Below are 26,943 nucleotides of genomic sequence, written 5' to 3' on the forward strand. Positions count from 1 at the left end.
TCGGGTATGTTTTGGCCAAGAATTATTTTGTCCCAGTGCTGTAAAAATGCATATTCATGAAAAGGAGTATTTGGAAATAAATTCTTAAATTGTATTAATTTACTCCCCAAGCTATTACCTAAGATAGCTTGATACTATGATTCTTATTGTAGGTAAAGGGAATTTAAGCTCATAAAAACTAATTTCTCAAAAGCACAAGTCAAGTTGTTGCAATTTCTAGTTTATTGCCCAGTCTTGCTGCATTTTTCTTACTAATTTGGTGGCAAAAGTGGTAAAGATGCTATGAAGCTTACCCCAAACATGGAATTAATCTAGAACTAGTTCTTTTTTTAAAGTTATTTTATGTATGTATGTATGTATGTATGTATGTATGTATGTATGTATTACTTTTTCCCCAAGTTTTAATTTAAATTCAAGTTAGTTAACATACACTGTTATATTAGCTTCAGGTGTAGAATTTTAGTGATTCATCACTTACATACAACACCCAGTGCGTATCAGGACAAGTGCCCTCCTTGATATTCATTACCTATCTAACCCGTCCCTCCACCCACCTCCCCTCCAGTAACCATCAGTTCTCTAGATTTAAGAGTTTGTTTCCTGGTTTGCCTCTCTTCCCCCCCGCCCTGTTCATCGGTTTCTTGAATTCCACATATGAGTGAAATTATATGGTATTTGCCTTTCTTTGACTGACTTATTTAGCTTAGCATATTGTCTAGTTCCATTCATGTCATTGGAAATGGCAAGATTTCATTCTTTTTGAAGAATACACACACACACGCGCACACACACACACACACACACACACCCCATATCTTCTTTATCCATTTAACAGTTGATGGATATTTGGGCTCTTTCTATAATTTGGCTACTGTAAATAATGCTTCTATAAACATTGGGGTGCATCTATCCCTTCAGGTCAGTATTTTTGTGTCCCTTGGGTAAGTACAATTACAATTACAATTACTAGCGCAGTTACTAGGCCGTATGATAGTTTGATTTTTAACTTTTTGAGGAACCTCCATACTGTTTTCTTTTGTGACTAATGTAGAAACATAAGTATTTCCTGACTTTTTAGTTGTATATTAAGAGGGAAACGAAAAGCAAAGTTCAGAATGTCTAATTTACCTGCAATTCCACTGTGACTAGGCAATTTTTTTTTTGAGAAACTATTAAAATAGTATAACAGAATGAATACCAAGGCACCAACCGTAAACTGTTTGGGTGTCCAGAATCAATTCCCCTCTTTCAAATAGATCTTTTTAAACTACTGACTGAGCTGTTGAATCTTGTTGGTCTTGGCAGAGGAATCAGTTACTCCCTGCAAAGAAAGCTCTACTTTGATGGTGCATCACTGAGCACAGTAGAGATGGCCACAGCCAGAATGAAATGTGCCAAACTTGTATTTAGAAGAATGTAGAAGGGCGATGCCTCACACATCACATGGAAAACTCTGAGGGAAAAGTAAACTATTCTGATATTCAGAAAACGATTATTACAAAGTGGAACGATTGTTCTGCCCTCCGAAGTTAATTGGCTAATATAAAGTCTGTATTTCAGGAATTATGTTTCCTCCTTAATTTCTCCTCATCTGTTTTTTCCCCCCATGCATAACAGCACATCATCTCACGTGTGATTTTGAGTCTGGTTTCTGTGGTTGGGAACCATTTCTCACAGAAGATTCACACTGGGAGTTCATGAAAGGATTGGCCAGTGGAGACAACCACCTACCTGATGCTGATCACATAGCAAACACAAATAATGGTAGGACATTTTCCTCTTAAAAAAGTGTTTGTTGTCTTTCATGTTGCAGAATGGTGCTACTATGTATTTTCATTTCTAGCTATAGACTATATACATAGAACTCTGGTTTGTCTTGCTTTAAACTGTCATGATCAACATGATAATTTGTAATTAATTGAGTTTCCCGAAAAGAACATTGTTTTAATAAACAATGTTTTTCTTGCCACATTTTTTACTTTTTGTTTTATAATTTTTTTAATGTTTATTTTTGAGGGATAGAGCGCACAAGTGGGTGAGGAGCAGACAGAGGGGGACAGAAGATCAGAAGCTGGCTCTGTGCTGACAGCAGAAAGCCTGATGTGGGGCTCAGACTCATGAACCATGAGATCATGACCTGAGCCAAAGTCGGACATTTCACTGACTGAGCCACCCAGGCACCCCTGTTGCCACGTTTTTTACAGGGTTGAAGGCATGAGGGTGGGGGGTGGGGAGTCTTCTGATAATATTCTCTAGTTGCCAGAACTCATGTACAATAGGTGTGCCTTCTTTTTAGAGCAATCCAATTTTTTCAAAACAGAAAGAAAAATAGTTTAATCTTCTTTCTGGAAACAGAGAACAGAGATTTGGCACCAGCTATAAAATAAATTGACAAATACTTGAATGCAGTTTAATCACTCTTAAAACTTCTTTGTAACAATCTTCTTATGTATTTTTAAGCACCATTACAATTTTCATATAGCATCTTAAAATAGAGCAATTATAACAACACATGGCATTTCAATCAAGGTTTGGGAATCTCCTAGGAAAACAGAAGGGTTTTGTTCTGTTTTCTCTCTTTTGTGTAGATGTCATTGCCTAGGTATATTAGTATCCTATTAAAACTTTATACTAACACAACTGTATTGTCAATCCTCTTTAAGCTCATACAACCCTCTTGAACATTATTCTGTCTCTTCTTTGAGATTTCCAAGGAAATATGCCAAACTAGCAGTGTTGACTGTATTTTAAATTATAGCCATTGCAAACTGGGGTTGGTGGGGGAGCATGTCAATGGATGGAGAGAGAGACTTTGGCCGTCCATCTGTTGTCTAAAACTATAAACCCAGATTATTATTTCACAGTGGAGTAAGGTCCTAATTTGTGTGTGTGTGTGTGTGTGTGTGTGTGCGCGCGCCTGTTAACCTTATTTTTCCTTTAAGATTTTGTGATGGAGTGGATTAAAGTTTGAAACAGAAAGGACAACTCATTGTCCATCTGTTAAAGTGTAATTTAAGTGCAGCAACATTCAACCTTTTTGGTGTACCGTTCACGGAATTTGAACAAACATATGTAGTTGTATAACTATCAGAAAACTCAAGATCTGAAAGAGTTCCATTCTCCCCCCAAATGCTATGCCACTTTGCAGTCAATGCTCATCTCACTTCTAGCCACTGGCATCTAACTGATCTGATTTCTGTCCCTATGGTTTTGCCCTTTCCATAATGTCATATAAATATACTAATGTCCTATGTAGCCTTTTGAGTCTGTCTTCTTTCAATTAGCTTAATGGATATGACTTTCATCCTTGTTGATTGCAGCTCCTTCCTTTTTTTTTTTTTTTACCAGAGAGTAGTATTCCATTGCATTGATAAAGCGCATTTTGTTTACCCATTGATCATTTGAAGGATATTTTAGTTTCTAAATGTTGGTGATTATGAACATGCTATAAGATTTGCATACCTTTTTTTTTTATTTTGTTTTTGGACATAAGTTTTCATTTGACTTGAGTACTCTATCCAGTTCCTTTGTTTAATTAATGTTTTCCTTCTGGTGTTGAGTGAAAGGGCCTCTGATTTCTGGCCCTTTCTGACCTCTGGGAAATATTCCAGTTGCGCCTTTTAGAAGTTGAAGTTCCAGCTTCACTCAAGTTTCCTCACCTCCATGCACTGGTCAGTACTCAGGTGGAGATTTGGGGGAGGGGGAGACTCTGTGGATCTCTGGATCTCTCTGCAGCCCTGTCCTCCTGTCCTCTGCCTTGTGGACTCTAGCCAGTTGAGTGTCCCCGAAGTGGCATCTCCATCTTTTCAATTTGAAGAGACTGTCACACTCCTTCTGACTCCCCACTCCCTACACGGCAGCTGGAAACTGTTTAGGAAGTAAGCTGGGGAAATTGTATGGCATAACTCATTTATTTTCCCTGTTTTAGAGATCATTGTCCTGTGATCCTACATACTCATTGTCTTACATTTAAAATTCTTTTTGTTTGTTTGCTTCATTTCTTTGGTCTGGATATGCCATAACATATCTAGCTATCCTCTTATTGAGCGACAACATCACGACGGTGCTTTAAAATCCATTCTTGCACACACCTTCTTATATAGGGTGCTTTCAGTTCTATGCAATGAACAGCTATGAGTGAGACTACTAGGTTTTTACAGAAAGATATGTACTTCCCCTTCAAATCTTAACACTTAAAATTCCACTAGCAAAATAAGAGGGCTTTTTTCCCATTTGTCTACCAGCAGCAAGCATTATAGTCTCTTAAATTTTTCTAATCTGTGGGTATAAAATGGTTGCTCATTTGTAATCTTTATTGTATTTTACTGAAAAAGATCTTTTCAAATATTTCTAATCTCCTAGATTATTTAGAGCTTAATTTCTCTAAAATTCTGAAGCTTTTAGTGTATATATTTTAAAAATGTTTTGTTAAAGTTTTTAGGTTTTTGATAGGTTTTCAGCTCTTATAATATTTTAAAAACTGTTTTTGTTTGCTGGTATAGAGAAATGCCATTGTATTTTAAATATTGATCCTGTACGCAATGACCTTGCTAATTTTATTTATTATAGCTAAGTGTGTGTGTGTGTGTATGAACCTAAAATAATTGTGAATATATATGCATATATTATTTTATCTGCAAATAATGACAATTTTATTTCCTTCTATCTGAATGTGAAGCCTTCTGTTTTCTTTGTTTCATTGCACTGGCTAGTTATTCTGGGGAAATGTTGAATCGAACAGGTGATAGCTTCTACACTTGTTCTTATTTCAGAAAAAAGCTGTTAATAACTCAACCTTAAGTGCTATATTTGCTGAAAGATTGTTTTGCTTTATCAGATAGCGATGTTCCCTTCTATTCATAATGTGTTTTTTTGTGTATATATATATATGAATGTATGTTAAAATTTGTCAAATGTTTTTTGAATATGTGATAACCATATGGTCACCATATTATCTTTTTTGTTTATTCATAACATGAATTTTTCAAATATTAAACCACCCTTGCATTCATCAACCAAATCTCATTTGGTTGGTTTTACTTGTTGTATTCTGACTTTTTATTCTTTATGGTAATATTTGTGATATTTATATCATATTTGATTCATTATCAAGTCCTCTATCTAATATTTTCACTTCATGTAAGTAGCCCCTTCTAGACCATTACATTAAAAGTGGATGCATGCTTTGCAAAAGATGAGGTTGAGGCTGGCATGGACAGTTTAACCCACAGAGGCTAAGCCCCTCATTGTTTAATTTTATACTGTGTTTTTCCTGTCACCCCTCTTGGGTGTGTATAAGTGTTTTACAATGAACCGTGCAGATTACCAGGAACAATCTACTTAATATATTATAATTCCATAGTTCTCTTAGTACATTCTGCAAACCAGACTTAAAATAAATCCGGAGACATATTTTTAGAAGTCCCTGGGTCTGGGTTCAGAGTTCATATTCTCTTTACTCCTTACCTGCCCATATAAATATTAAGACTATATTCTATGTTTTTGAAATATTAAAATTTTCTTAGGATTTCATTTAGCTTGCAAATAAATTTTCACTAAATTAATAATTTTATAATATCTTTCCACTTAAAAATATATTATCTCTTTCTATTTAATAATAGGGTTTATGGTCTTCTACAAGTTTTTATAATGTTCTTCATAAAAGTTCCGTCCTTTTCTTGTTAGACTTATTCCTACATATTTTGCATTAATGTAATTGTGAAGAGAGTATTTCTCACCATTTTTATGTCTAGGGTTTTATTGTTAAAGTTAAAAAAAATGATTTAACCTTACCAAATTCTCTTATTAATATTTGTCATTGTATAAAAACGTAAGTCTTGGGGGTATCTACTGTTAGGAATATATTATTGGCAAAACATGGAAACTATCTCTAGTTTTTCAGTTATGATTACTAAATATATTATTTTCTTGACAATTGCATTCACTAGACCTATGAGATAATGTTAGTCTAAGATAATTAATATTATCTGTTATTAATAATCATGACATAAATCTTTACTTTTTCATTTTAATGAAAATAACTTTGTTCATTTAGGATATTTATATTGGGGTTGATCATTAATCTTCATTTAATTGTTAACTTTTAATATTTTTTAAATTAAAAAATTTTTGTGTTTTTATTTTGAGAGAAAGAGACAGATTGTAAGTGGAGGAGCACAGAGAGAGAGGGAGACACAGAATCTGAAGCCAGCTCCAGGCTCTGGGCTGTGAGCATAGAGCCCGATGTGGGGCTTGAGCTCACAAGCTGTGAGATCATGACCAGAGCTGAAGTTGGACACTTAACTGGCTGAGCCATCGAGGTGCCCCTACTTTTAATATTTTCTTAAGGTTATTTTCTTTGCAATGGCTATTTTTTTTGCCACAGGATTTTCAGTATTTGTTGATCTAAGTCTAATTTTACCCTTTAATTTGTTGATCTATTTGACTACGTTGATAGAGTGGCTAGATTAAACCAAGCTTCCATTCTTGGAAAGCACTGATTGGTCAGGACATATTTTTTGGATAAGGATTTCGAATGTAATTGATAAGTTCTTAATTAGAATTTTATACTATGATCGTGAGTGACGTTGCTCTGCAATTTATTTTTTATGTTCCTATTTCCATAACTTTTAAATTAGAGCTATCTGGCAATGTAAAATGAGTTGAGCTCCATATATCTCTAAGACTTAAGATCCCTTCAATAATGTTACAAATATTCCTTAAAAATTGATTAAAAGTCACCTGTGGTGCCAGACATTTCCATAAGATTTTTTTCATCACTTTACAAGTCATTTTTGTGGTAAAACCAATTTATTCAAACCTTTTGCTTCTTTTAGATTTTGCAGTTTTAGTTTGTATGTCCCATCCTTCAATTAACTGCTTGTTTGAAATTGTGCATATTGTTTTTAAATGACCAGGGGACCAAGATTTTTGAGTATTTGTTAATTTGTAGAATTTTGGTTGTCTTTTAAAAGTATTCAATTGAGTTTTGCTTGAACCTGGGGATTTTTAAGCTGGAATAATTTTTTCAAAATCCTCTTTGCCTATGCTATTATTTTATAGGTGAAACCATTTAATGAGCTTATGTAGTTTTTATCACTCTTAGTTTGAAATTAGGGAATAAGAGGTTTTATTCTTTCCTGTTGGTTTTGGGATTTTAAACCCTGTATAAGGGTGGTTGGCTGGCTCAGTCAGTAGAGGATGTGACTCTTGGTCTCACGGTCATGAGTTCAAGTCCCACATTGGATGCGGAGACTAGGTCGGTGTAGAGCCTACTTAAAAAAAAAAAAGCCCCTATAAACTGTCCTATTTTTCTCATTCAGAGATGATACTGCTGATTTGTAGCCCTGGTTGTTCGGTTAAATACATGGTGGTATCTATAAAATAATACATTTTAATTATGAAATCTTTTCCTTCCTGCGTACTTGTATCTAGGAAAATCACCTTCTGAATATGGTATTTTTCAGTCAAAATAGTTGGCTTTCCAAGTTGCCCATCACTTCACGATTATCAAAGGGCAGGATCAGACCTTGACATTGTTCTGCATAGCCTTCCTTATAAATTTTCAATATTCAATGAGGCTACCCCTGACAGCAGTTCAGACTATGTGATCTTTTGAGCTGCTAAGAGATGTTATCTCCTTGTACATTTGCCATGAGTACATCTACTGTAGTTAAAATCTAAAAGCAGTTATTTTGTTAACGCTCAGATTAGATCTTTAATTAAGCTTTCATCCCCACTAGCACAGACAACAATGTCAAACATGTAAGCCCCAGGAGAAACCAAACTCCACAGGCTGGCATCCTTCAGTACTTTGTGAAGAAACTTAAAAATCATGCTCTCATGAGAATTTCATAAAGGCATGTTGGATATCCAATTGTAAACTTAGAAGCTTCATTTAATTTGATTTCAGATTCTATTTATGACACGACGTAAGCCAATAAAAATATTTGTTTAGGGGGGTTAGACCAAGAGTTGATTTTAATCCATTGGATTTTATTTTAGATATTTAATGTTATCCATTTGAAAGAACTTTTGGTTATCTACAGAGCTAAATGGTACATAAGTAAAAATGTAATTTTCTTTATCTGATTAACAGTTGAATGTGTGCAAGGATAAGGTGTTAAGAGCAAAGAATTACTAAATATACGATAGTAGAATTTATATCCATGTGCCTTTACAGTTTTTTTTTTTTTTTTTTTTTTTGTAGGATCATTCATTTATTTCAGGTCACATCAATTTCCAGGAGTGGCCAAACTTGGAAGTCCTGTTCTTACAAAAGCACGCACTGCCTCTGCCCCATGTCAGGTAACCAGTTATTGGGATTTGCATTGACCATTCTGTGGTTGTAAACTTTTGGGCGTGGGTTACTGCTGCCAGTAAATGCCTGCTATCTTTGACTACTGTTTTCATGATGAACTGAGAGATTTATATGAGCTATTTCAGCATGAAATGTCATGTCCTTCCAAAAGACCATTTGCAACATATAGCTTCAACGGTTCTTTTTGGGGGCCTATTAACGAATTTTTCTGTCATTTTGTATTCTTTCCACGCAGTCCTTTCAAGAATCCCAAACTGGATACATGCTGCCAAAACTGCTGATTATTTTGGCCAACAGTGTTAATTGAGTAAAATAAAATAATCTACACAAGTGCTTGTTGAGAGTAAGATGAAAGGGTGGAAAACGGGAGATAAACACGGGCACAAAAAAAGAATTCCATTTTGTGCAATTTTATTTTTTCATTTAGTCTTTCTGGTGCCAAGTAAACACAGACCAAGCAATACTCAGGCCATTTCAACAGCACAAGAGAGAAGAAAGCAGAGAAGGGCCCTGGAGGCAGACCTGGTTCAAATCTCAGTTTGTAGCAGGATTCTCGCACAGTCGTGACACTGAGGCTTTTCTTTCCAGGAAGCAACTTTATTTGTGCGGGCACCTCTCGGTTGGGCGCGTACCGAAGAACTGAGCCCCAAATGCCATGTGGCGTAGTTTTTTATATGGTAACACACAAACATGTAGTCTGATTAAGTGGTTTCATGTTACAAGGTCGTGAGGGATGTTGTCACCTATGCGTATAGCCAGGTTGCCTTGTGTTTTGTTTTGTTTTGTTTTTTCTTAGGGTAGGGATCCTACCACAAGTTCTGCCACAGATAACATACTCTCCTGGAGAGCATCCACACTGGAAACCTAGTATTAGCTTTTTCACAACCCTTTTTCACAGGGTTGTCAGGATTAAAATGTCGTTAAATAAAGTACCCGACAAAGGATCTGGCACGTAGATGTTTACTAAACAAAATTCCTTTGTTTTCCACAAAATGAACACCTATGTTAGATGTTTCTGTTCAGCGTGCCTTGTTTTCAGTCCTTTTGAGAGTTCTAGCATGCCCATAAGCCCTTTAGGATTCCAGTTTATATTTTTAGTTATCAGAAAGTAATGGAGATCGATACTGCAGCACACTGAATTCATCATCTGTAAGTGTAAGGGTACAGCAGTTTATTCCGGTATTCCTGGTGACAAATTACGTATCATTCAGAGGTATAAATCTAATTATATGTTCAGCTTGATATAAATCTGAATGGGAGTGCCCAGAACTCCTAATGGATTGTCCTCCCTCTTCCCCCTCCTGCCCCCTCCCCTTGTTATTTCCTGCCCATTTCTTTATGGGGATTATATTTAAAGTACCTGCCTGGACTCCCCTTCACCCAAATACACTCTACGCTTGCCCACCTTTGTTTTATTTCTATTAAATCCTATGCAATAGATACGGAATTTTTTTTTTTTTTAAGAACTCCTGAAACAATTACTCGATCTGTAAAAGTACGTCACAAACTTGCTTAGCTTTAATTCAAGGCCATATACTGAAGTGATGTGATCGTGGTCACTGTTGTATACATAACATATGGGATGCAAAACAATAAAATGTATTCTTCCTGTTTTGCAGAAATTTGGAAGTAAACATTAAGAGCTTATTAGTAATTCCAGAGACTCAATTAGAAATCATATATATTTTTTTCTTTGTAAAGATGACCTACATTTCCTATTGTTTTGCGCTGGTAGCCGTTAGTTTGTGGTCAGTGGGATTATGTATCAATTTATGATTGCTTCCACTTGGGAACAGTTTTCTCTATTGTCACTTAAACTTGGAGCTTAGCTGTGGTGGGGCCTCAGTGAAAGCCATGGGCAGTTTAGACACTTGATTTATTTCTCAGAACCAAGTACTCAACCCCCCAAGGCTTCAGTGTTAATGGTTTTCCTTGCTTTTTGGAAAAGGAAGAGTGTTTTAAGGAGCCATTACAGGCTGCCAGAAGAGGTATCTGTTTTTTTCTATTTCTTTTTTTCCCCTTTTGTCTGTTTCTGCTTGAATGTTAGTGCTTTTGAGTTAGAGGAAGGGATATTTGGGTTATTTTACAGTACTTTTTGGTCTAGGAAGTAGAATTAGCTAGAGGAGGAAGGTTATTTGTAGTCTGAGATACACAAAGCTAATGTTCTTTCCCAACAAAGTATTCTAAGAATATAGTATTACTTTTTTATAAGTCTGTGGTAATGTGTGGTACTTTACAGAACAGTGAAACAACCAAATTCGTATCTTCTTGAGTAATGAGAAAATCTTGTCAATTTTCCTAACTGGAACATATTGATAATAGTTATACTTGTGGAATAGCACTGTTCTTCATTATAACATGGTAAACTGAGGCAGTGAGCTAACTATAGTTGGGTGCTTTGATACGACTAATGTCTTCATTTTATGAAATGACACTTTTTCCCTACATAGTCATATGAAGCTGATACACTTGAGAACATTTTTTTCGAAAGCACTTTAAAAACATGAAGCTTTCTTTTGAGTCTTCTTTTCTAACAACAGGCTTGTGGAGTCATTTTGCACAAGTTCCCTTGTCCTTAACCTATAGCCAGCACATGGTATCAACATGTACAATTTTTCTTACACCTCCCCGCGCTTCCCCACCTTGCTCAAGATGTGGACTTTATTTTTCAACGTTTATTTATTTTTGGGACAGTGAGAGACAGAGCATGAACGGGGGAGGGGCAGAGAGAGAGGGAGACACAGAATCGGAAACAGGCTCCAGGCTCTGAGCCATCAGCCCAGAGCCTGACGCGGGGCTCGAACTCACGGACCGCGAGATCGTGACCTGGCTGAAGTCGGACGCTTAACCGACTGGGCCACCCAGGCTCCCCAAGATGTGGACTTTAATTTAAAAGTATCAGAAGTCCCTTCAAGTCACTGTTGGAAACTCAGCACGTTTCCTTGGAATAGCCGGGAGATAGGATGAACAACACATGGGAACCAGAGCCTCCCATTTCTTACTGATGTTGAAGTGTAGTTACTGTTTTGAATTAACTAGGAAATATAAAATATGAAGGATATTTGTGCTAGGTATTAATATTTTCTGAGTTCTCATATTTGAGTTACTGTACTAAATTACTTTTAGGACTTCGCAATTCATCAGAAGCAGGAAGATTGAGAATACAAAGCTTCTGCTTTCGAGCTAGTTGGCATATTCATCTGTTTAAAAAAAATAAATTTCAGCTTGTTTTGCACTTATTTTAATATTCTTGAATTCAAAAGAAATCGTAATTTTTTTAAAAAGTGAATGAGAATACCAGGGAAAAGATAGATGAAGCAAGAGATGGGTTGATCCCACAAATAAAGTTTATTAGAGCCAGGCTACACGTTCGAACTAAGTTTTCCAGCAACCAGTAGAGACAGATGAGCCATCATTTGGTTTAGATTCAAGGTGGTAAAAATTACAAAGCAAAAATAGTTCTTTGGGGAATTCTCTCCTGAGTGTACATGGTGATCACAACGTAAACCTTCTTTCTCTGACTCAGTACACACACATTGCTTGCCTGCTCACAGCCTGGATGCCTGGAATGCAATAGGGACCACCTAAATATGCGGTTGCCCCAGTGAAATGTCGGTTTTAGGGATTCCGATGGCAATTCGGTGTTAAGTGCTCCAAGAGGGTGAGTACAGCATAACAATCATAATCCACTTATAATAGTTCTCTCAACAAGTTTTGAAAGACCATGTCTTGTAATGTTCTCCCAGTAGAGTGATGAACTCACATTCAACGAGAAATTTAGAAGAAAAAAAATTAAGTAATTACGGAGTGGGGCTTGGAACGGTGCAACCCACACTTTGTTCCCTGATCATTTTGTTTAATCCAAGGATAGATGTTAGCATATGGGATGGATTCTAGAGGAAACAACAGGGTATGGGGGAAAATAGAGCAGGTACTCTCTCCACCTGTGCGTGAGCAAAACACATAGAGGCTAATCATATAAATTAAAACCACAGATTATGTTTAAAAAAAATTGTTTTTTAGCGTTCATCTTTGGGAGACAGAGCATGACTGGGGGAGGAGCAGAGAGAGGGAGACACAGAATCTGAAGCAGGCTCCAGGCTCTGAGCTGTCAGCACAGAGCCCGACGCGGGGCTCAAACTCACTGACTGCGAGATCACAACCTGAGCCGAAGTCAGATGCTCAACCGACTGAGCCACCCAGGCACCCCGACAACAGATTATATTTTACTGGAGACTCTAAACTTCTAATTAAGCTTATTCAAAGGAAGAATACTCAGGCAAAAACATAATTATGACTAGGAGTCAGAAAAATCACTACGGGTGTGTGTGTGCGGGAGTGTGCGTGTGTGATGAATGATCCCGTTCCCAGCATGGATCTAACTCCCAGCTGAGTTTGGAGGAGCTAAAGATATCTTCTTTTTTCTCTCTCCTCTCTCTTCTCTTTTCCTTGCCTCTTTTTTCTCTTCTCTTCCTTTCCCTTTCCTCCTTCTTCTTCTTTCTTCTATATCTTGAAGATAAGACAGGTATTGCACATACTAGGCAGGGTCCGATATGAGGCAGAGAAGGCAGGGTAGCCAAGCATTTGGAATGCAGCTTAGAAGGGGCATGAAGATCCGGCCAAGGAGTTCTAAGACGGAGGAGCCGTCGAAAGAAAGATTCTAGGGAAGTTGAGGAAAGAAGCAGAATTTTTGAAGAGTAGAGATTCATTTGGGCACAGACCAAAATCAAATGAAACAAATAGGAAGAAATCATTTTAATAAACTCTTAAATAATGCCCTGTTAGGTCACTTCACAGAGTTAAGCATCAGAGAGCCTGATTACTCCTTTGTCGAGCTGGGCACTCTTCCGGAGAATGTCACGGGGCACTGTAGGAACCAAAGAGCAAGTTGTGTAGCCAAGGCCATTACCCTTGCAAGCTTAGTTGTTCACCTGTACTCGTAACTATTAGCGTAAGTCACCTGAAATGATGACTTGGATATTTGTCATATGATGTCGTATCATATGACATCAAAATGTCATATCATCCAAAAATGATGATTGGATATTTTTAAAAAATATAAATAATGCACAGAGGATGCAATTAAAACCAATAAAATAGTTTGAGCTTCCCCCTCTTTTTTTTCCCTCTCCAATTTGCAATTAAAGGAACTGCTTTGTTGGAAGCTCTTTTAACCACATGAAATTGTCCTGAATACACTAATTCAGTGCCTTGCCCGGTCATACTCTATATAAACCATGCCTTAGTGAAAACCAAGAGAAGTAAAACGTTTATAAATATTAACATTTATCTTACTACTTTTTACTGAATCAGGCATGGATGACAAAAATAATTTCCTTGTAGAATTGTAAGTAGTAAATACATTTTAAATGGTTGGTATAATCTTAACATACCTGTGTTTGTAGTTCTGTTTAATAGAATTTTCTATGATAATAGAAGTTTTTCTTTGCTATGTCCAGAATGGTTGCAACTCACTACATATAACTCTTGAGCATATGTTGTAATGACTATAATTGAGGAAGTGGATCTTTCATTTGGTTTCATTTTAATTAATTTGTGTGTAAATAACCACACTATGTTCATATCTTTGCCACTGTATGCATTCTAGTTAATTGTTCCCTTTTCTTTTCATTCTCCCCCATAAAACTCTGGAGTCCCTAAGGACACCTAATGCTTTGTACCTTTTCTGACACAGAGCAGTGTTTTTCATTCTCTGGTGAAGTTTACAGATGTTTACATAAGCACTGATGCTAATAGTCCTGCTCACCTCTTCTTCTTTTCCAAAAAGTACCTATTAACAAAATCTGAATACAAACTGCCGTAATGTATTCTGCAAGGAATTCGCGACACGCATGGTGATTTGACGTTCATGACTTAGTGTTCTACTCCCAGTGGGTAGCAGATTGAAAGGCACAGAGCTTGTGCACTTGACAGGTGCCTATTGAAATCACAGCTGTATTAATAACTTTGTTCAATGATTTCACTCTTACCAATGTTAAATTTGAAAAAAAAAAAAACAACTTTGGAAGGTTTCTTTGTCTGTAGTAAGCTGAAGAATTCTCCTTAATTCTTTACAAATCCAAGTCTGTTAAAGTAGTAAATTAAATATAAGTCTTGAGCTCTTATCCTGTGAAATATGGATCCCATTGGTATTTACTCTTAATACACTGTTGAAATACCTTAGCACTGGTGATGTACTGAATGACAGTTTGACAGCTTGAAATTCTGATAGGGCATGCATATCTCTTGTACTACTAAGTTTAAAGCTCTGTTTTGCATATTTACAAGCTAGGAATAGGCTGAGACTCTAGCAGGGATCTAAAATTTAATTGTCCGTGAGGAACGTAAATCCTCCCTTTCCATAAAATCTAATCAAACACTCTGTTTGCCTTTACATTTCTTACTTACCTGCCTTGCTTGCCTGAGTTTAGGGGAGCATGGTAGTCATGTCTAAAATGAAGTGAATAGCCAGAAAGAATTTTTTGATCAAGTTGTGGCCATTAAGTGGACACTGGAAAACTGTGCACTACATTGGAACAGAGAATGCTTGATCTTTTAAAGCTGGACAACTTTTTAAAAGAGCATATAAAACTTTTTCACCTTTAATTTCCACTGGAATTGGTACCAACCATGAAATAAATGGGTAGACCATACGTGTACTAAAATCTGTCCATGTAACAAAATAAAACGATAGCAGTGAAGGAAAAAAAAAAAACCCAAGAATTTAAAATATGGTGAAACTGAAAAGGAGTCTGTTTTAATCCAAAGAGAAGGATTTTATTTCTGAGAGGCCTCATCTCTGAACGTTGTGTTTTCTTCGAATCCTAAGGCTGCACTTTTCAAAGACCTAATGAGAAAAAGAAAAAAAAAAAATGCCCTGTGTCTGAACTTGTTTTTATGGAGATTTTGTTGACATGTTTTATAGAGTGAATCATCCAGTTATTGAGGTTGGTCCTGCCTCACACAGTACCTGTTACTTAGTAAATGCTCACTAAATATGTATTTGATAAATGAGGGTCCTGAATTCGATATTGTTGCTACTGCTGTCAGTACCCAAAATAATTCTCTTTACGTTTTCTTTACTACCCAGTTAACTGGTCAAACCCTTAGATTAATTATGTCATCTTTGATAATGACTAGGAGGTGAAAGGATCACTCTCCCACTCCCAAAAAAGGATGTTTTCTTTACTTGAATTAAATTATGAATTAACAGTATTATAGGAGCTCCCAAGTTCTTTGATAATGTCCCCATGAGAAGAAATTAATGAAAAGTACTCATTACAGTTTTGTTTTATTTGAGAAAATAATTTTTCAACAAAACTTTTTTTTTTGGTTTATTGTTTAAGACAGCAAAGGGAATACATAAGTCAAACCTGATCTTGTACACTAAGAATGTGTACCTCCCCGATTCATGAGAAGCAAGAGAGGTCCTTTCATAGACGGAAAGAGCATGGAACCTCCTCTGGAAGCAGAGTGGAACTGCCCGTGGTGATGTGGACAAATACGTGTCCTCAAACTTGTCTTGGTTGCTAGTATCCCATTTCCGTAGACGTCTTTACAGTAGGTGTTAAACAGCTTTACCAGATAGTAGGGCTACCCTGAGCCTTTTCTTAAGGGCAGAATGCAAAGGACAGAGTTAGCATTTGCTGGGCTTGCGTGTTTGGAGGAAAGGGGAATTGGGGAGATTCTATTGAACACCAGAATGGTAGGTGATATATATATATTTTTTAATATATGAAATTTATTGTCAAATTGGTTTCCATACAACACCCAGTGCTCATCCCAAAAGATGCCCTCTTCAATGCCCATCACCTACCCTTCCTTCCCTCCCACCCGCCCATCAACCCTCAGTTTGTTCTCAGTTTTTAAGAGTCTCTTATGCTTTGGCTGTCTCTCACTCTAACCTCATTTTTTTTTCCTTCCCCTCCCCCATGGGTGTGATATTTTTAATTATAGAAAAGCTCCTGGAGACAGGTAACTGGAATATTGATATCATTCAAAAACATTTTCAACAGGTGCGATTTTGGTATTACTTGTCTTGGCATTCACATCTCTCGGTTTTTACAAGAACATCACTGTCTGGGGATTTGCAAAAGCAAGGTGATCTGATTGGAATCTCCACATCTCAGTGGAAACAAGCAAAAATCAATCTCTATGTGAAGCCTGGAGAATCTACTCTACCTTTTCAGGTAAGCACGTAAGAAATCAATACAACTCAACAGAGGATGCTAATTTAATACTACTTTCTTTTTTCAGAGAACAACATACATAACACATATAAGTTGTTCAGATAGTAATAAAACAGGCACATTCACAATCGGATGAGTACAGATGTTAAACTGGTTTGAGTACTCAAGACTTATGTGTGGAGGCTTAGCAAAAGTGGAGATAAGAATTGAATAGGAGGAAAAAAAGAACACAAAGAATTGAATAGGATGGCATGGCAAAGAGAAGAATAATAGGAAAATATTTATTTTTTAAGTGAGGGTGGTGGATTATATGAGGTAGTGAAAAAACCTGACCATGCTCACATTTTAATTCTGGTGCTTTATTTTCTGCTTTCCATTGATACTGAGGATTTTTTTAAAAAATGATTTTTATTTGAGAGAGAGAAAGAGAGAGTGCACACACAAGACAGGGAGGGGGAGGGAGAGAGGGAGAGAGGGAGAGAGAATCTTGAGCAGCTTCTGTGTGCTGTCAGTGCAGAGCCCGATCGGGTCTCAGCCTCAAGAGCTGTGAGGTCATTACCTGAGCCAAACTCAGGTGTTGGATGCTTAACTGCCTGTGCCACCCACCTGCCCCAATATCGAGGACTTTTAATCAACCTTTTGTGTCATTTTCTTGGCTAATAATAAAAGAAGGGAACTGTAGTTAATCAAATGGCTGCCCAAATGGGCATGGCTACCTTCTGGATGACGTTTGAAAGGAGTGATTATAGATTATAGATTATAGATTATATATAGATTATATATAGATTATAGATTATAGTGATTATATATATATATATATATATATATATATATATATAATATAGATGAAAACACAGAGTTTTTGGAGTAAGGTGGTCTGAGTTCTGATCTCTGTTCTGCTCATGGGTTGCTAAGCAATTACAAATTACATCCTTGAGCCTCACATTTCTCTATCTGTGAAAACACATAGTGATGGTAAGAGCAGTACTTTTGGGGAGTCCACATATTAAAGAGAAAGTTAAAATGGTGGCCATGAACATGGGCTCTGGAGTCTGGGGTTCAAGCCAGGTGTATAATCATGAGGTAAGTGCTTAATCCCTCTACATTTGTTCATTCTGTGAATGGGGGGGAGGGTCATTGTTGGAGTGTTGGGAGCCCCTGATAACATACCTTATTGGTCCTCATTTCTGTACCAGTTAAGATAAATATAGATGTCAAACAGAGAGTAAAAATTTTAGAGAAGATGCCTTACAATTTTCAGCCATATGTTTAAATAACACTTCACCTCAGAATAAATAGATTCACCCAGAGAACAACGGACTCTGCCAGGGAAATCCAGGACTCACACACTTTGGGAGAAACCTTTTCCTATTAGCCAGAGCTAGCATCAGGACGCGTGCATCTAGGAGTGGGAGTTGAAGGAGAGGCAAAGAGCATGTTTAGCACATCCGGCTTATTCTAACATCACTAATTGGTTAGATCCTCCTCTGCATGGGAGAGTCATGGGTAAGTAACAGCAGTGTTACTGCAGGGAAGTTCCTGTCCCTGGAAATTGGAGGAATAGGGAATAAGTATGGACTCCTGTCAGTATTCTTTATAGAACTTCTGTAAGGATTGAATGATTTATGCACATAAAGCACATAGTGGGTATTCTGGCATAGAGTGAACACACAAAGGTAGCCATTATTATTCCTGTGATTATCACTTGGATGTTGTCTAGGAATAGTAGGCACTCAAGAAATATTAGTCTTCTTTATTTGGAAGAGGAGTCTCCTCTTCATCAGAACTCTAGGTTCTATGATTAGAAACTGCTTCACTCAGTGAAGGTCTCTAAAATCCCTGATTCTCAAGGATCGTATTTATGATTCCCCTCCAATATTTGGTGGAAAGAAATACTATGAATCTAGTGATTCTTCATAGGAAAGCAGTAAAGGCCAGTCATGGAATCATTTAAGCATCAATCCCCATCACATGTGACAGGACAGACAAAATCAGAACAATCCAATCCTTTGCTTCAGTTATTTATATTCTGTGTTAACAGTTTTTTCACTAGGTTTGCTTTTGGTTAGAATGAAACTTACTGTGAAGATCTTTGAGAGTCCATTGTTAATTGACTTCTTGGGAATTAGAATGTCCTTCTCCACAGAAAAACCTGCACATGAATAATTATTCATGAGTTCCTTGTGATTGCCCAAACTTAGAAGCATCCCTGTTCTTCAGTAGGTGAATGGATAAACTGTCATACATCCAGACAATGGAATATTATTCAGTGTTGAAAAGAAATGAGCTGTCAACTCATGAATAAACACAGGGGAACCTCAGGTGCATATTACTAAGAGAAAGAAGCCAATCTGAAAAGGCTCCTTGCGGGGCGCCTGGGTGGCGCAGTCGGTTAAGCGTCCGACTTCAGCCAGGTCACGATCTCGAGGTCCGTGAGTTCGAGCCCCGCATCGGGCTCTGGGCTGATGGCTCAGAGCCTGGAGCCTGCTTCCGATTCTGTGTCTCCCTCTCTCTCTGCCCCTCCCCCATTCATGCTTTGTCTCTCTCTGTCCCAAAAATAAATAAAAAACGTTAAAAAAAAATTAAAAAAAAAAAAAAAAAAAAAAAGGCTCCTTGCTCTGTGAGTCCAACTGTATGGCATTCTGGAAAAGGCAAAACTGGGGAGACAATAACAAGATCCGTGGTTGCCAGGGGTTGGAGGGGTGCAGGGAGAAAGGAGGGGTGAACAGATGGGGCACAGAGGATTTTTTAGGGTGGTAAAAATACTCTGTATGACAATACGATTATGGATAAACGTTATTTTACATTGGTCCAAACCTACAGAATGTGCAACATCAAGAATGGACCACGATATAAACAATGGACTTTGGGTGATTATGAGGCTCATCAGTTGTAACAAATGTCCCGTGCTCATGGGAGATGATGATGGGGATGCTGTGCATGTGTTGGGGCAGGGGGTGGAGCACAAAACTCAGCACCGTCTCCTCAGTTTTACAGTGAGCCTAAAACTGCTCTAAAAATCTTAATAAATGAAACCAGAATGTCTTCTGCTGAACTGGTTATTTGAGAAATATTTTGAGTTAAAATACATGCCATTCCTTTCCAGGCCTGGAGGCACTCATTAACCCATCACGTTATTGAAGAGATTCAGCAGTTCATTTTGTTTTCCTCTTTAGTATTTCTTCCTTTGGGGTTCTGGTTTTTGTTTGGTTTGGCTTTGTAGCGCAAAGTGAGATTACTCTTTATTACCCAGGGCGTATTAACTGCTTTGTAGGTTGACCAGTGGTTTGATAGGATTTTATAATTTGGCAGCAGTGGATTTGTGATGCTGTCTTTTTTTTTTTTTTTTTTTTAGTATGTTTGTTTCTTTTGAGAGAGATTGCGGATGAGCATGACTGGGGGAGGGACAGAGAGAGAGAATCCCAGGCAGGCTCCATGCTCCACATGGAGCCCGCTGAGGGGCTCAGTCTCACAACCATGAGATCATGACCTGAGCCAAAATCAGGAGTCAGGTGCTTAACCCACTGAATCACCCAGGTGCCCTAATTTGTGATGCTTCCTAAATAAGCCTGGCTCTGCTGTGTCCTTATCCCTCTCCTGGCATCTCAGCACCTTGTGTGGGCTTCTCTCTCCAGGTGGGGATCCTAATCCACACCAATCAGCCTCAGTTTTAATTGTGGTGGCTTTTGAGGGGAGGGAATGGTCCTGGGTTCTTGCGCGGTCTTAATTCACCCTGGAGAAGTTTTTATAGTCTCCGCTTCTGTCCCCCTTAATCCTGTTACGTGGCTGTAGGACACATTTGTTTTAGAAACTGCAGGTGAGTTAAAAGAAAAATAAGAATCTTCTCAGCTTTCATCATTAAGAAGCCCGTTATGGGTCCACGATCTCTAATCAACAATTTGGAAAATTAAAATTTGGAGAACAGTAAGCTTTTGAAAAACGAATTTAGAGATCACACATGACCTCCCCTGAAGAGTTCATTTAGTGAGCTGTTTGCATGTAGTGCCACCCCGATCTCCGTGAGAGTATCATGTGATACACACAGTATGTGTTAGATTAACATTCTCCGCTCTGAACTATTCAAAGTTCAAAACCCAGCTGGCCCCAAATACTTGAGATAAGGAATCGCTGGCCCGTGTTCATATTTTGATGTGAATCAGTCCAGATTTTATACAGACACACAAACACATGATATGTAAAAATACACAGTCATACACTGATAGTCACTCAAGATTAGTTGTAGTTAATACAACTAATATGCACGTGGTAGTACTTAATACATTATTATTACACGTGTATTAAACATTTCAAACAAGGAGAAAGTGCAGAGCGAGGCAAACATCTTTGTGTTCACACCACGAACGAACTGTTCGCATTTTGTTTGCTTACAATGATAATACCTGTTTGCATGTGAGAAATACAGCTTTTGTCCTCTTTGTACCCATTTCTTTTCCTTGTCCTCTGCTGGAAAAAAAATTGCAGATATTATGTTGGCTTTAATCTGATTTCTGTAAATGCATTTTAAAAATACGATATATGCATAAGGATTCTAGGTAGGTGCAATTTTTTTTAATGTTTATTTATTTTGAGAGAGAAAGCAAAAGAGCGAGAGAGAGAGCGAGAGCGAGAGAGAACGTGAACAGGGGGAGGGGCAGGGAGAGAAGAGGGAGAGAATCCCAAGCAGGCTTTGCACTGTTAGTGCAAAGACCGATGCGGAGCTCAGTCTCACAAACCTTGAGATCATTATCTGAGCTGAAATCAAGAGTCGGACACTTACCTTACTTAGCCACACAGGCGTCCTTAGGTCGCTGCAATTCTCCTTCATTCTTTTATCAACAACAAAAACAGAAGGTACTCTACCTACAAATAGTCTAGCTTTTAAATATTCAAATATTTAAAGTTTATATCTTGGAAACCAGCTTCTTTGGCACTTTAGTAGACTGAGTCGTTTAAGAGTGACCTTAGCACCTAGTTATCCTGCCATGTGACTAACCTCTGAATATATTTATACAGTGTAATCCAATCCGAACACTGGAAAGGAGAAAGGCATCAAACTGTCCGACCTCTGTGTGCCCTTCAAGCCATGAACTTCTGGTGCAGTGTGGTCCTTTTACTGTTTCTGGTAGACATCACAGCAGAGTACAAATCACTTTGAGTTTCTTAGGAATAAACACCCCTACTTAGGTAGGTCTTTCATTCTTCCTGGTGGAAAAAGAGAAAGCTGACTCTTTATTCCTTAAGAACAGCAAATTAATAACATTTCAATATTCTCTCCATTTCCTGTGTGGTTTTTGTTGGAAGAATGGAAGTCAAATTAAACTTAAAACTTGAAAAATTGAGAAGAATCTTACTAAGTTTTAAGTTGGCCTGCTTGCTCGGTATGTTGAGCTTTTACAGAAATCTATTCGTTTCATTTACACTTTCTTTCCCCGCTAACTGCTGTTCTTAGTTTTAATATCTAAAGGTGGTACTTCTTCTGAGTACTGCCCATTGATTTCCAGCTGATTTACTCTGAGTTTCCTATTAATACATAATTGTGTCATATTTTAGACTTCATTTTAAAACAACCCTTTTGTGAAATTTTCCACAATGATTGATGCCATGTTCAGTCTGTATCAGTCCATGGTATAAATCAATAGCAATTTCCTGACATTATTTGAAGATTCAGGGAAGAGTAAGATTTATAATACAATAGTAAAAGCTGGTCTAGTCTCTGTAACGTTACAGTGTCCTCGGCCTTCTTAATTTAGGACTGCACTGAATATTGTTTCACCAGACAGCTCTCTTTTGCAGTATCTGCTAAAGGCCAGTTATCTTTTTATTTTATTCTGGCAATGCAGTATAGCATAATCATTAATGGCTCAGGTTACATATTTTTCTTATTAGATGTGTGACCTTCAACCAATTGCTTTACCTCTGAAACTTCTGTTTCTTTTGCTTTAAAATGAGGATGAAAATAACACCGTCTTCACAAGGCTAAAATAAGTGGGTGTTCTTGGTATGTAGTAAGCTTTAGAGAAGTTTGTGGTTCCTCTTACTATTGATAGCACCATCATTCAAAACTTGCTATATTCCAGTTTTTCTTTACTTGGTATAATCCTACATTCTCCATTTCCTCTTAGATTTGTATTTTTTTTTTTTGTTTTTGTTTTTGTTAGTCCATTTTATTTTATTTTATTTTATTTTATTTTATTTTTTTTTTTTCAACGTTTATTTATTTTTGGGACAGAGAGAGACAGAGCATGAACGGGGGAGGGGCAGAGAGAGAGGGAGACACAGAATCGGAAACAGGCTCCAGGCTCTGAGCCATCAGCCCAGAGCCTGACGCGGGGCTCGAACTCACAGACCGCGAGATCGTGACCTGGCTGAAGTTGGACGCTTAACCGACTGCGCCACCCAGGTGCCCCAGTCCTTTTTCTTTTAAAACAAGGTATCAAAGAATCAAAATCTCAATGTGCTAGTTGAGTATTTCTCTGGAAAGGCTTACCTTGGCCTTTCAGATGTAAAAAGTAATCACTTGGTTATAAGCAACATTTATAGGTTGTTTGGTTCCTGAAAGCAAAAGCAAGAAATGATTTTGCTTTTTCAGGGAGTAATATAATAACACTGAATAAAACAAGTATCAGGAAGATCCTGAAAAATAGTTTTAGAAAGGAGAGACCTCTGCCCATCCCTTGAAATTTAAATTCTCAAAATTTGCTTGAGAATCTTCCAAAATGAAGTTTTCGCTTTTCCTTCATTCATGGTTAAAATACCCATGGTTGAAACATTTCTTCTGAGTGAACTCTTTCTCATTTACTGATTATTAATTGGTTCTGTATTTTCCCAAAAGGAACTGCTTTTGGTCACAAATCAAAAGATCAGCTTAGCTGAAACAAGCAATACAAAATAGAAATAGCCAAGATGATTTTGGAATCATCAGATGGTATTATTTATAGATATAAGATACATTTTTAAACAATTTATTTTTATTTTTATTTTTTTTTCAACATTTTTTATTTATTTTTGGGACAGAGAGAGACAGAGCATGAACGGGGGAGGGGCAGAGAGAGAGGGAGACACAGAATCGGAAGCAGGCTCCAGGCTCCGAGCCATCAGCCCAGACCTGACGCGGGGCTCGAACTCACGGACCGCGAGATCGTGACCTGGCTGAAGTCGGACGCCTAACCGACTGCGCCACCCAGGCGCCCCAAGATACATTTTTACAGGAAGGGATCATCTTTCTTTTTAAATGTGGAAGGTTTTAATTCATGGTAGAATTATAATTTTTCATTTTATAGTTCTGAATTTAATTCTATAGAAGTAAGCAAGCAGAGGTGTAGATGACCTAAAATCATTTTTATTTGGCTTTTGAAGTAAAATATTATACTAACATTTTAGTATGAATGTTCAAAAGTCTAGTGGTTCCCTTCAGACAAAAAGATATAACCGTATCGAACAGACCTATTCCATAGTGCTGTTTCAACTTGTCCCAGGGCCCCACCCACTTTATTCAAAGAATAGGAACATGTACCTCTCTAGAGGCACGGAGAAATACCCGAAACATTCTTTTCTTCAGCTTTCCTTTAAGTTGTGTAGAGCTTCAAATATGGTGGTCAATAAAGGTAATGAGCCTGAAAAATTATGATGGTCAATACGGGCTTGTCTAATGAGTCCGAAGAATTAAGCATCTGTATTTTAGTTGACTTTAGTTCAAGATGAATTCTAATAATGAATAAAAGGAAAAAAAGTTTCAAAGTTAGAACTGTCCAAAATAAATTACAATAACTTAATGCCGTTCAGCATACTGTATTTCTCTATTGCAGTGCCTGTATATGTTACCTCAACATCCTTTTTTAAAACCTGTTATTATTTTCTGCATTTTTATGAAGTCTAAATTTGTTAGTTGGTTAAGAATCTACAAAAAAAACCCCCAGTTCTAATCAGAATTTGAAAAATCATTAAAATTATATACATCTCATTATAAAGTATCAGAAATTGCAGATAAGGCAATAGTCCCTCCTGACCGCGGAGTCTTTATCTCGAGGTTAGTATAGACATTAGTTTATTTTTACTTCTGGACTCTGTTCTATTTATGTAATATATATGTATGCACTACATATATCTAGAAATCAAAACCATTATGATTTTAGCCTAGTAGAATCATACTATAAACTTTTTTGTATAATTTAATTTTTCACTGAGAAACACATATTAAGGTTCTTTCCATATTAGCACATAGATATTATTTTTAACGGGCATGGTAATCCATGGTTCATATAACCAGCCATTTATTTATTTTTTGATTCGCGTTTACATTTTTTATTCATTTGCTATCAGAAGCAACATTGAAGTAAACATTCCAGGACAGGCCTTCATGTGTATTCGTATGAATGTCTCTCTAGCATGAATGCTGAGAAGTGAGCTTAATCTTTGTAGTGTGTGCTGTTTTTCTTTTTAATAGATGGCATCAACTTGCCCTCTAGTTGGGCTGCACCAGTTAATGCAGTCAGTTTGTTCCTCCTATTACTTAATTCATCGCTTTCTTAAAATCCTTCTACGTGTGGGAGGAAAATGTTTCCCTCCAACTGTTCCTTGCTGGGTCTGAAAATTAAACTAACAAAGCACACTGAAGGAGAAAATGTACAAAATTATTTAATGTAAATCTTACCTGACACTGGAGCCTTAATAAAGACAGAAAGACCTTAAGAAGCAGTTAATCCTGAGCCTTTTACACGAGGTTTGATGAAGAGTGGACAGCCGTGGAAAGGTGTGATAGGGCAAAGAGTGTGAGCTGTGTGTAGTAAACAGGGAGAAACTTAGCAAGGCTTGTTCATCCAGATTCCTCTGTGTGTGTGTCGTTTTGTTTTCCCAAATAAGGATGCTCCTTTCCTCCAGTTATAGGGAGGGCGGGCACCTCTTCCATGAAGGCATTACGATCTGCTTCAGGATGCGATCAGAAAGTCAGGTCCTGCACATGCCAATTCTTAAATTCCTCCAACTTGAAGTATGCAATATGCCAAGGTGTGCCATATTTTGAGAAAGCATGTCTGGAACCCCATAATCCTACAACACCCAGAGTGTTCTAGTATATGTGCTCCGGAGCGAGCCGTTCACCCAGAGCGTTCTAAATTATTACCATACACTTTCACATCTCCTTGCTTTTGCTTGTAACGTTACCAGTTTCTCCAACAAAATCTGAAACAGCAGTTGCAACTGAGGTAATTAATTATTGGCTATTAGGTAATTAATATTTTTACCAACTTTTTTTTCATATTTTGTCTCACCTGCTTGACAGAAATAATGAAGTGTTTTTCTTTGATGCTTCTAGTATCTTATACATACGTGTGTCTTTGTAGAGCACTTGCGGTGTAGTTGAGTTGTTAATGCATCACACCAAGTAAATTGTAAGATCATTGGAATCTGAGGTCTTTGCTGATAAGATGGGGATGGGTCACCTACGGTGTCCTAGACTGGCAGTCCCACTACATATCTTTAAGACTCCAGACATAATTTCTCTCTCTCTTTTTTAAAAATGCTGGATTAACAACAGAATAATGTGATTAACAAGAAAGAAAACAAATTATATCAGTCATTATTCAGAGTGTTAGAATAAATTAAATTTAAATGCCTCTGAGTGTTTTAATTTATGAATATTAACTACTCTATGTGGTTATTGATTCTGTTTTACCTCATTAAGTGGGTTTCTCTATATGTATACATAATATAAGTATTTAAATATTCTGATTCGAAAACGAATCACTGCCTCCAGCAGACCCATTACAAATGAATTCATATCTCAATTAAATTGAGTTGTAAACCACACAGTTGATTACCCCAAAGAGCTCATTTTAAATGCATATGACTCTTAATGGCTCCAATGGGAAGGCAACCCTTCAGTCGTGATGAATGTTTCAACTTTTAATTGAAACAAGGTTACCTAAGACATTAAGGTTACATAAGATGCTGTCAGAGCCATTATGACTTTATAAATTTATAATTTGAATGTTCTGGCCAAAAAGGTTTTCTAAAATTAGGTTGAAAGGTGGGACAGATGCAAATGAGCTTCTCTACACAAAGATATAGGATTGTAAGACACTTATGGTATATTTTTAATGATTTGTTTTTCTGTAATTATAGTTGATTTTAGAAGCTACTGTTTTATCATCAAATGCTACTGTTGCTCTAGATGACATCAGTATATCTCAGGAATGTGAAATTTCAGATAAGTCACTTCCAGGTACCAGCATACTAAAGAAAGGTGAGTTGTTTTTTTTTTTTTTTTTTTTTTTTTTGTAGTTCCTGCAGTTTTAAACATTAAAATAATTAGTTCCTCCTGATACCAAAATTTAAAATATATTAGAGTCCTTCAGTAATATGGCTCACTAATAGCTAATACCAAGATGTGGATTATATCACATATCCTTCAAAACCGAAACATATTTTTGAAATATG

At 37.1% G+C, this 26,943-nt stretch overlaps 1 protein-coding gene and 1 long non-coding RNA gene across 2 annotated transcripts in view; one reads left to right on the forward strand and one right to left on the reverse strand.

Annotated features, from left to right (window-relative positions):
* Positions 1–26,943, forward strand: part of MALRD1 (MAM and LDL receptor class A domain containing 1) — a 768,730-nt gene that overhangs the window by 81,467 nt on the left and 660,320 nt on the right. The window contains exons 11-14 of the mRNA XM_045062650.1: positions 1,618–1,764; positions 8,210–8,307; positions 16,336–16,509; positions 26,629–26,749. Coding sequence (XP_044918585.1) covers positions 1,618–1,764; positions 8,210–8,307; positions 16,336–16,509; positions 26,629–26,749 — 540 coding nt within the window. The remainder of the gene's footprint in view (positions 1–1,617; positions 1,765–8,209; positions 8,308–16,335; positions 16,510–26,628; positions 26,750–26,943) is intronic.
* Positions 18,375–25,652, reverse strand: LOC109501347. The gene is made up of 4 exons (XR_002743669.2): positions 25,160–25,652; positions 24,023–24,213; positions 20,910–20,973; positions 18,375–18,661 (listed from the first exon to the last, which is right to left on the reverse strand). It is a non-coding gene; the product is annotated as an uncharacterized LOC109501347 (long non-coding RNA).

This window comes from Felis catus, chromosome B4 (assembly GCF_018350175.1).
Source record: "Felis catus isolate Fca126 chromosome B4, F.catus_Fca126_mat1.0, whole genome shotgun sequence".
Classification (NCBI taxonomy): domain Eukaryota; kingdom Metazoa; phylum Chordata; class Mammalia; order Carnivora; family Felidae; genus Felis; species Felis catus.